The 10,733-nt window shown below is 37.6% G+C and overlaps 1 protein-coding gene across 3 annotated transcripts; it reads left to right on the plus strand.

Moving 5' to 3' along the window:
* Positions 1-1,669: 1,669 nt before the first annotated feature.
* Positions 1,670-8,217, plus strand: LOC130439812 (tumor necrosis factor receptor superfamily member 5-like). Of its 3 annotated transcripts, none has more exons than XM_056772378.1 (9): positions 1,670-1,862; positions 2,635-3,016; positions 3,257-3,382; positions 3,481-3,636; positions 3,809-3,896; positions 3,986-4,131; positions 4,201-4,241; positions 4,669-5,262; positions 7,295-8,217. In XM_056772378.1, exons 2-8 carry the CDS (start codon positions 2,890-2,892, stop codon positions 5,218-5,220), a joined length of 1,236 nt encoding a protein of 411 aa, XP_056628356.1. In that variant the 5' UTR covers positions 1,670-1,862; positions 2,635-2,889; the 3' UTR covers positions 5,221-5,262; positions 7,295-8,217. The 3 variants fall into 3 exon arrangements, with proteins under 3 accessions (XP_056628356.1, XP_056628355.1, XP_056628357.1); XM_056772377.1 differs by having other exon boundaries at positions 1,670-1,858; XM_056772379.1 differs by lacking the exon at positions 7,295-8,217 and adding an exon at positions 6,427-6,814 and having other exon boundaries at positions 1,670-1,858.
* Positions 8,218-10,733: the final 2,516 nt, after the last annotated feature.

Consider the following 10,733-nt stretch of genomic DNA (forward strand, 5'->3'; position numbering starts at 1 on the left):
TAAAACATTTTCCGAGCATGGATTTACTATATTACACTTAAGGATTTAAACATTAACTTGTACTAGTTTGTTGTCATCACTTTAAAAGTGCAGATGTGATCGAGCAAAACGTCAGCTTGATCAAATGGTCAAGTTGAATAGTATGTCCAAAACCCCAGTTTGCAAAAAACAGTAGGTGAGAAATACCCGGATGGTTTAGTACTGCCGCTGAGATTCGTGAGTGTGAATAGCTTTCCTGTAGCTCAGTGGTAAGAGCATTGCGTTAACAACGCAAGGTTGTGGGTTTCATCCCAGGGGATTGCAAATACCTATGTAAAATATATAGGATAAAGCAATGTAAGTCGCTTTGGATAAAAGCGTCTGCCAAATGCCTAAATGTAAATGTAGACGAATAGGATGGACACTTCTCTATCCCATGATGAATGAAACCACATTACTTGTGGTAATGTTGGATCAAGCCAGTTCAGTGAATGGGACTCATAGTAAAATATACAAAAACAGTATTTTAAAACTCAGGGTGCGCAAAAAAATGAAAGACCTCTTTAATCATCATCATCGAACAGAAATGATAAGTCTATTGGATTTCTAACTCATGACATGTATTTTAATGTTATGTGACTCTCAGTTGCACCTTCTCTTCCCATTTTTAAATCTCGCTTGTAAACTTGCTTAATCTGGCCTACCAATAACCCACTTTTATTAAATTTTATTTGGTCTTTTTATGCTTATTTTCTGTATCCCTGAACTGTTTTCCTTTGGTCAGTAAATTGTGTTTTTGATGATTTATTTAAGCACTTTGGTCAGTCTTGTGGCTTTAAAGTGTGGTCCATAACTTTTCCACTATTTTAATAGTGAACGCAAAATGAACGCTTAGATAGACTATCCTACCGACTGACACAATGACTGTCGTCGTTTAAAGAAATGTAAGTAAAAATTATTTGTCTATGATAATTAAATCATTAAGATTACTTTACTGTGGCTCGTGGGGAGCATGCTATCAATGCCAAGGTCATGGGTTCGTCACCGGGGATTTCACATAGTCAAATTTATAATACAATGCAAAGTTAGCAGCTTTGGATAAAAGTGTCTGCCAAATCCATAAAAAAGTTATATTTTTATAATATTAAATTACTTTAAAAGGAAAAACAATGAGTATAATTAAAAGCTTTCACGGTCCTGAACGTGCAGCATCCAGTTTTGCTATTACTCAAACTGAAAGTGTAGGCACAGTAGCTTCGTCTTCAGAGAATTTCTGTTCAAATTAACTTCTAAAGTAAGATTATGGTTTTCGTCTGTCAAGTGCGTCGATCCTAAACTAGTTTTACTCCAAGAGACTGCCACTGTTTTTATAGTTCCAGGGATGTAGTCTACGTGATACTCAGGTATACATCGTATGCCCACTAGAAAAGAGCAAGATTTTCCCTATAATCACTTAAAAAAGTGCGTGGATAAGTAACAACTTTATTTTGTGTCAGTAAACTGTGACGCACTGACTTTTGGACCAGTGGTGCAACCGTTCATTTTCCATCGCATGACTGATAATGGAACATTTTTGAACACGGTAACACCCAGGGGCGTCGCACCCGTGGGGGATTTTCCCGGTGAGAGGGTTAAACACCCACACTTTTCTGCAGTTTTTCCGCAGTTTTGTATAAACGCCTAACAGCAGTCGTTCCTCTGTTTCTCTGACCGCTCTGTGTCTGCGCTCGATGCGGCTGCTTCCTCTCCCCTCCCACTCAAACAGGACACCGGCTTTGAGTGTGACCGGATGGTGATTGGCTGTTCTGCCTGTTCTCGCAGCGACAGGACCAGGGCGCTCAGCAGCCCAGACGGAAGGAATAGCATCAACAGGCTGGCAGTAGGTAATCTTTTGCTAGAGCTGCTGTGGATATAGAGAGGCCGTTGTAGAAGTCCAAGTTCTTTAATGACTGATATGCATGATGGAGTATTGTAGCCTAGTTGTTATATTCCATTAATTGAGTCGGCGAGTAGTTCATGTTACTCGTGTTTATGGCGATCACACGGAACCCCCACCCGTTGTTTGACACTAATGTTACCAACAGAGTCAGTATCCAGTACTGGAAGAAAAAAGAAACTCTGCGTCGAAAAAATCATCCGTGAAGTAGTTGAAAAAGTAGAGACTCCCTGCGAGTTGATGCACACCATTAAATATCCTTATTTTAAAAGTCCTGGCTTAAGCAAAGCCTTGTCTATGAAACCGGACCAACTTGTTTTATTCCCCTTGCTGTACATTTAAAGAGCAGCACCTGTTGCTTTTAGATTTTAACTTCACTTTAGTGTATAATATAGTGTAACAAGCTGTAAACATGAAGTTAAAGGCAGAATTTATGTCCAGATAAGATAACTGTGGCTTTCATCATTCAAAATGTGAACAGATCCATAACAAAACAATGTCACAAAATTTAAAGATGATAATGAAACAACACAATAGGCTTTGTACACAAACAATTAAACACAAGTATGGCAGGTTCTGAAACATAGGGCATAACAATATTTTAAAAAATGACTGCTTTAACAATTTAGTCACTAACAGTTACATGTTGTAATGCACAATGCAGCACATTATTGATGGTGTAGTAGAGGATTAACTGTAACCTTTCCAACTCTTTACAGAATCCAGCAGATTATTTTACTCAAGAAGAAGTTTGGATGGATGTTTAACCAAGTCATCTAAAGTTTTTGTCAAGCAAGAGCTGATAATCGAAAGGATACACGATTCACAAACTTAATAGCAGCAGTCATTGGAGAAGAATGCAAAGGTTTCATCGACTAAACCGTTAAACAAATAAGTATATTCACGAAGTCTTGCGGAGATTATTTCCTTCAGCCCCAAATGGACTAAATTGTTAACCTTGCATTTATGTGAACATGTTTCTGTTAGAGATCGTTTTATTAGTTGCTGCTATATTTGCTCTGAGCTTTGAACTTTGTGTCTGCACCTGTGCTCGTGCTGAGTATGAGATAAAAGGAAAATGCTGCCCCATGTGTCCTTCTGGTACAGTATAAAACATAATTTAATATTCTGTGGGAGGTTTATTTTGAAAGTTGTGAAAATATACTTTTCTTTTGTCTGAAAGTAAATGCATCTGACTAGCTTAAAATATATAATTATTGATTTAAAACTATAACCAGAAAAAATGTTTGGACCATGAAAAGACATGTGAATGTTTGCGTAACCAAGCTTGAGTATGTCTTTTATTATGTGAATGGAATAATTACATTGACATTTTATTAGGAAACCGTGTTTATCGGCATTGCACAAAAGATTCCAGTACAACTTGTGTTCCGTGCCTTGAATCAACTTACACTGATCACCCCAATGGCCTTATTCAATGTCTTTCCTGCTCTGTGTGTGATGCAGGTAAGAATATTCTCTATGATAAAGCCAATAAAAATGTAATTGTGAGAAAGCTCTGCTCTGACTTACATTTCAGATTTTAAAAGTGTTATTTTTCACAGGTAAAGGTTTAAGAGTAATGAAGTCCTGCACAAGCACTGCTGATGTAGTTTGTGAACCACAGGAAGGATTTTACTGTATTGACAACAATAAATACAGCTGTACATTAGCAGTGAAACATATAGAATGTCGTCCTGGACAATATATCAAACAAGCTGGTAAGTGTGTAAATATCATGTAAACTGAAATATTAATACTGCTATAGACAAACCACTCAAGCAATATTTTTTGGCTCCGTATTTAAGAACAAGCCAAGCAGCACATTTAATGGCATTTTGCATCTCAGTGACTCAATCTTTAAAATATTATTGTGTTTACTAAAATATACAGGAACAGCGTATACTGACACTACATGTGAAAACTGTTCAGACGGCTTTTACTCAAATGGCACTTTATTGGCCTGCCAACCACATTCAAAGTGGGTATTACACAAATGTAGGTTTGTACATTTAAAATCATTCTAATAAGACATGAACAACTATTAATATTACTGTTCCACTTTTTCAGATGTGACGTTGAGGGGGATATAGAAATAAAAGCTGGAACACCCTCAACTGATACGGAATGTGGCAAATCTTCTCCAGTTGGTGTGCTTTTGATGGCTGTTTTTATGGTTTTGCTTATATGTTCGAATGGGAGTCCTAAAAATGAATGTAAGAATTAAACAAATTCAATAATTGTTTTATTTAAATAGCAGTGGTAATACACTTTTTCTTTTTTAGGTGTAAGTTATGTCGCACAACCACAGAATGACCTAGAACCAGTAAGTATCTAATTTACTTATCACTGTCTAGAAGGATATTTTAATTTGAAGGAAAACCATCTTTATTTATTTATTCATTATGCAGAAAACGTTAGATTCAGTAACACCTTTTTTATAAAGAAAAGACATCTTTCCATCAGATGCCACCAGAGGACTGTTGTCTCGTTTGCCTGTGGCACATTCTTGATTCAGTGTTAGATTCATTGTAATCTAGGCCTACCAGATTAAATGTTTACATTTTAGAGATTACTCTCCAGTCTAGACTTTTGAAGATACCTGTGCAAAATCTGCTTGTCGAAAAATCGAAACAGATCAAAACAACATTAATTGGCTTGCAAGACATTTTATTTTAGAACACATTTTTAGCATTAACTTTTACAGCATTTAGCAATGACGTAATAATGATATTTAAAAAATATGTCGTAAGACGTCCAGCGAGGAGGAGCAAATGTACAGCGAGGAGGATCACATGTACAGCGAGGAGGAGCACACGTTCAGCGAGGAGGATCACATGTACAACGAGGAGGAGCACACGTCCGGCGAGGAGGAGCACACGTTCAGCGAGGAAGATCACATGTACAACGAGGAGGAGCACACGTCCGGCGAGGAGGATCACACGTCCAGGGAGGAGGAGCACATGTCCAGGGAGGAGGAGCACATGTCCAGGGAGGAGGAGCACACATTCAGCGAGGAGGAGCACATGTCCAGCGAGGAGGAGCACACGTCCAGCGAGGAGGAGGACACGTTCAGCGAGGAGGAGCACACGTCCAGCGAGGAGGAGCACACGTCCAGCGAGGAGGAGGACACGTTCAGCGAGGAGGAGCACACGTCCAGCGAGGAGGAGCACACGTCCAGCGAGGAGGAGCTACAGGTCCAGCGAGGAGGAGCTACATGTCCAGCGAGCACATGTTCAGCGTGTCCAGCGAAGGGGAGCACTTGTCCAGTGAGGAGGAGCAACATCGCAGCATTAACTTTCTAAGAACCACTTAGAAAGATGACGAACAGTCACAGACAATTTGAGGTAATGGCAGAAACCAAACACTAAACTTTATAACATAAAACGAATGTGAATGTCCCTAAATGTGCAATCGTGCATAGATTAACGCTAGAGTCAAACACCTATAGGCTAATTTTTGGTTTAGCGAAGCATTTTTAAGTTTTGTTTCCGCTACTGTTAACTACGGAAGTTCTAAGAGGCCATGGGTTATAATATTTTTCGTTCTTGTTTTCTTGTGATCACGACTTAATTTTCTTGTGATCTCGACATAACAAAAGTTGTTTTCTCGTGATCGCGACATGTCATGATGTCATTTTTTACGTCGAAAATTTCGTGCATTTTGAGTGCTGGTGCATAAACGTTGCCACCACTAATAATTGCACACAATGGACTTATCTCCGCATTTAGAGAGAGAGGTGTCCCAGAGGACAACCTTAACCCTGATAGCACACATACATCTTGCTTACGTCTATTTGACGTCTGCATTTATATCTTACAGACATCTGTAATACATAGATTGCTCATCTGCAATACGTCTCAGAGATGTCTGCTGTCAGACGTCATATAGACATCTAGAAGACGTCTGTAAGATGTTTATGATTTAGAATGGATGTAAAGCTGCTCTTTCTAAGATGTTTAGCAGATGTTTTTACACAGCAGATCTCCAGATCTTTAACAGACATATAACAGACGTTCAGACGTCTCCGAGACATATTGCAGATGAGCAAACTATGTATTGCAGGTATCTTGCAGATGTAAATGCAGACGTCAAATAGACGTGAGCCAGATGGATTGTGCTATCTGGGAAACGAATGGAGGAAGATAAGGCAAGCTACTTGATATATTAATTCGTTTACTATTCCTGTTTTTGGTTATTTAACGTACGGTTTAATAAATTGAAATGCCGAATTTTAGTGTTATTGATTAATGCTGGTAAAATTAGATTTAAATTCATGACTGTCAGTTATTTTTAAAGTAATCTGATGTAGGGCTAGCTGTTTAAGACCATTGAAGGAAATGCTTGGACATGCCCATATTTGTATCGCATGTAAAGGGTAGGTAATGAATTGTACTAATGTTAAGATCATGTGAATGAATGCCCTGCTATCGTTCAAGCTGGCGTAGAAGTTAAACTTCTAAATGTCAAAGATTTCTTAAATTCACAGTTTGTGTTTTTTATACTGCTAGTCTGTAGTAGTCATCACAGCAAAAAGACTGAGCAGACGACACAGAGCAGAACCAGTGCCCGTAGAAGCAGTCTTTACCTGTAGTCACTACAATAGACTCTGCAGCTCTCGTATTGGACTGTTTGACCAAAGCAGGCACTGCAATTCCACAATTGACTGACCCAGGCGCAGATACTGCATTGTCTCTCGAGACAGAAGGATGCTGATATATATACATTTGTAACTAAAATATGACCCTGCCTGTTAAAGCCTCGCTAAAGTCATTTTTATAATCTACTGTTTTCGTCCTAAAATCATTCTACACAATGTAAAGAACATTCTTTAAAAATATACCTTTATTATATTTGTCAAATATTGAGATCATACTAAAACTAAATAATAAAATCAAACTGTGATGCTCCTAATCTTATCAATAGATTGTAAGACTTTTGCCAGGAATTCACAGACATGGTTATTTTTTGATTTTTTGATATTTCAATATATTAAAGTTTAAATAGGTAAGAGTGTCTGTAGTTTCACTGAAGAACTTGTTCATTTTGTCCACCTCTGATAAAACCAGAGTTAAATAATAAAAAAATATGGCCAGTAGATGGTGGTAATATGGCTAATACTCAGTACACAGTATTTCTAATTTAAAATGACTCCATACTATACTCTGCATACAAACTGCAGGGTAATTAATGTAAAGCAGTGTTTTAAGGATGTACTGACCCTTATAACACAATTTAAAAAGTACATATTTCATACATAAATGTAATACTATGTGACATGATGTCATGTATTGTGATGGTGATAATGTATTTTTTCCCTGGTTTCTGAAAACAAATTTCGACATTCGTCTAACAACAAAATATGTTGATGTGTTTCAGATTGATTGCGATGTGCCAGATTTATGGATGAAAAAGAATTGTCAGAGTATATTCCTCGATATGTTTCAGCAGTCATGTCAAAGCAATAAGCAAATCTGCCTACTACCATCTCAGAAACATAGCCAGAATCAGATGTTTTGTCTCAAGCCAAGATTTAGAGAAACTCGTCCATGCTTTCATCACCAGCAGGGTGGATTACTGTAATGGACTCCTTACAGGTCTTCCCAAAAAGACAATCAGACAGCTGCAGCTCATATAGAACGCTGCTGTCAGGATTCTGACCAGAACGGAAAAATCTGACCATATCACTCCAATCCTCAGGTCCTTAAACTGGTTACCAGTTACTTTTAGAATCAACTTCAAAGTATTATTAATTGTCTATAAATCACTTAATGGTCTAGGACCTAAATACATCTCAGATATGCTCATTGAATATAAACCAAACAGACTTCTCAGATCATCAGGATCTAGTCAGTTAGAGATAACAAGGGTTCACTCAAAACAGGGCGAGTCAGCGTTTAGCCATTACGCCACCCGTAGCTGGAATCTGCTTCCAGAAGACATCAGATGTTCATCAACAGTAGCTACCTTTAAATCCAGATTAAAAACACACTTGTTTAGTTGTGCATTCACAACCTGAGCACTGTGCTGGTTTACATCAATTGTACTTCTAATTCTAATTCATTTTTATTTTACTCTTATTTTTTTATATATACACTCCCATTTTTAATCCATTTTATTGCTGTTTTATTGTTTCTTAAAATCTAAAGTATTTGTGATCTTAAATCATTTTTAAAGATACTTCTTATTTCTTTCTGTCAATCATTTTATGTAAAGCACTTTGAATTGCCCTTGTGTAGGAAATGTGCTATATAAATAAACTTGCCTTGCCTTGGCTATCGAATGTTCTGGATATTGGAAAAAAAACTTTTTTTCCTGAAGGTGAATCAACAAAAGGGAATGCAGATGATTTTAACTTTATGCCCTGTGTCAGTGGCTTAGAAGAACAACTTTAGGAAAACCAGACAGTTGGTAGCTTGTATGAGGCAACACGTTACAAAACTCTACGTGTGTACAAAATTCAGAGATCAGCACTGTGAACCAAACCAAAGAAACCGATCTGTCTTTAAAGAGATGCCGATTTACATCCACCCCAGACATAACTCCAAGTAGCTCAGGATGTAGTAATAACGACAGAAGTCAAACTTTGCACTCCCCTCTTCCTACATCTGTGACCTCTTATGAAACACTCCTGTCTTCTGATGATGAAGTGGTCTTTCTGTGTCATGATGCTAACTCATCCTTTCACATGGTCTCTGACACACTTGTATACTCACCTGTGCATTTTAATTATGTGGTGTGACACATTTGTTGAAACCCTTGAGACCGAGTCAGGTTCAGTCTTCATTCCAGAAAACACATGTGCTGGTGGTCATATTATTAGAATATCAACAAAAAGTTTATTTATTTCACTAATTGCATTCAAAAAGTGAAACTTGTATAATATAAACATTCATTCCATACTGACTGATATATTTCAATTGTTTATTTCATTTAATTTTGATGATTATGACAGAAGATCTACCTCAGGCAACTGACTCCCAAGAGCCAACAAACAATGAGACATTCTTTGAAAACCCTAGAAACATGATTGAAAGTGAAACAGTTATAGTTTGCAGAGTTCACTCTGTTAATGATATGATTCAAGCTTTCTCAGACAGAAAATCCCAATGTAAGGTTGAGCAATATGCGTTTTTCAGGGCCGATACCGATTATTTCCATGTGAATTAGACCGATAACCGATATTTTGAACCGATATATATATATGGTGTAAAAACGTAAATTTATATAAAGTTAAGAACACAGGCTCTGAAACATTTGAATCATTTTTAATTCTGACTGAGAGATCTTAATCATAACACTTATATTAATAATAACAAAAGAAAAATATGTTCTGATGACTTAAACATTGCATACAATACTAGAACTATTCAATTAATCATTTTGCTCATTGGATTAACTAGAACAATTTGAATTTATATAATAAGTGTAAATAATTTAATTGCCTTCATAGCTTTATTGTGTATGTTATTGAAAAGACCGCAAATGTTTTCATGAAGCTATAACATTAAAAGCATATTTTAGGCACACTTAATTATTAAATTAGCCTATACCTTGAGTGTATTGTCGGCAAGACGGGCATTTAATCACACACATGTGTCTCTGAACATTTATGTGTATAAATAATTTGCGAACAATAAGTAAATCTAACATTTGTCCCGAGCAGCTTGAAATGCTGAGTCTGTGTGTGTGCACGCGCGCATGAGAGCGCTCTGATTGAAGACCGACGATTCAAGTTCTTTATGCTTTAAAATGGCTTGTATTTTTGACATCGCGTAACTTAAAATGACGTGCAAAACGCCAGCTCGATCAATTACAAGAAACGCGTTTGCAGAGTGCTGCTCGCTTACAGAGCAAAATCATTGGTATAATATGGATGTAAATTATATCTACATGATAATAGTGAGTAGGCCTACATCCTGCGGAACCTGCAGGAAACCCGCGAAGCTGCTCCTCGGTTACTTGCCTATTCAACTAGCACCTCCTATTCTGAAAGCACTGTCCCTTCCTTCACCAGAATCCAGTCTAATGAATCTGTTTCTCAATTACATTAGCCCAGCAGAGAAGGATGTTTTAAGTGAAGCACTTCAAGACTTCCAAAATGCTCACATGGATGAAGTCCTAAACGTTCTAGCAGTCACAACTACTCAATGCTTCCAAATGAAAACAATCTCCAGAAAATACTTGAAGAAATTCCACAGAAAGAGATGGTGCAGCAACCAGCCTACATAATAAAGTGCTGGCAACCAATTCTGCCAATTTGTGTTTGAATTTATCAATTCCTGTGGGCTCATGGGATAGAGAATTATCCCAAGTATCTGTCGCTGGGTGCTTCAGAATGTGGGTTTAACCAGTAAGCCATCCGGGAATTTCTCATCTACTCTTTTATGAATACCATGGTTTGGGTCATACTATCCCACATAGCAGACGGCCTCGGCCCAAATGTGGCATCAGGATGGCACTGCTGGCGCACTGCCGGCACTAGCATGCAACATGTCAGCCAATTGTGGGCCTTGTGTGGCACTGATGGTACTGGACGCATGACGACAGACAACAGTTGGGCCGATTGTGGATGGGAGGTGTGTGGCCCAAGATCAGTTTGGTAATTGTGGACCACATTTAAAATAAGTTGATTTACCATAAATAATTATAGAAATTTATGGATTTAGGCTTGGTAAGCCTTTTGAGAGAGAGACTTATATTGTGATCATCAAGTATATTTTGTCTACAACATTTAGGTACAAACCAAAACTTCTCTCTCTGACATGTACGGGCATACTCGCAGACACACATTATTATTATTGTCATATAATTTTTT

Source organism: Triplophysa dalaica, chromosome 18, assembly GCF_015846415.1.
Source record: "Triplophysa dalaica isolate WHDGS20190420 chromosome 18, ASM1584641v1, whole genome shotgun sequence".
Taxonomy (NCBI): domain Eukaryota; kingdom Metazoa; phylum Chordata; class Actinopteri; order Cypriniformes; family Nemacheilidae; genus Triplophysa; species Triplophysa dalaica.

Coding starts and splice junctions, on each gene's coding strand:
- LOC130439812 (XM_056772378.1), top strand. CDS start 2,890: ATGTTTCTGTTAGAGATCGTTTTATTAGTTGCTGCTATATTTGCTCTG. Junction 3,017..3,256: donor CTGCCCCATGTGTCCTTCTG/GTACAGTATAAA, acceptor ACATTTTATTAG/GAAACCGTGTTTATCGGCAT. Junction 3,383..3,480: donor CTGCTCTGTGTGTGATGCAG/GTAAGAATATTC, acceptor TATTTTTCACAG/GTAAAGGTTTAAGAGTAATG.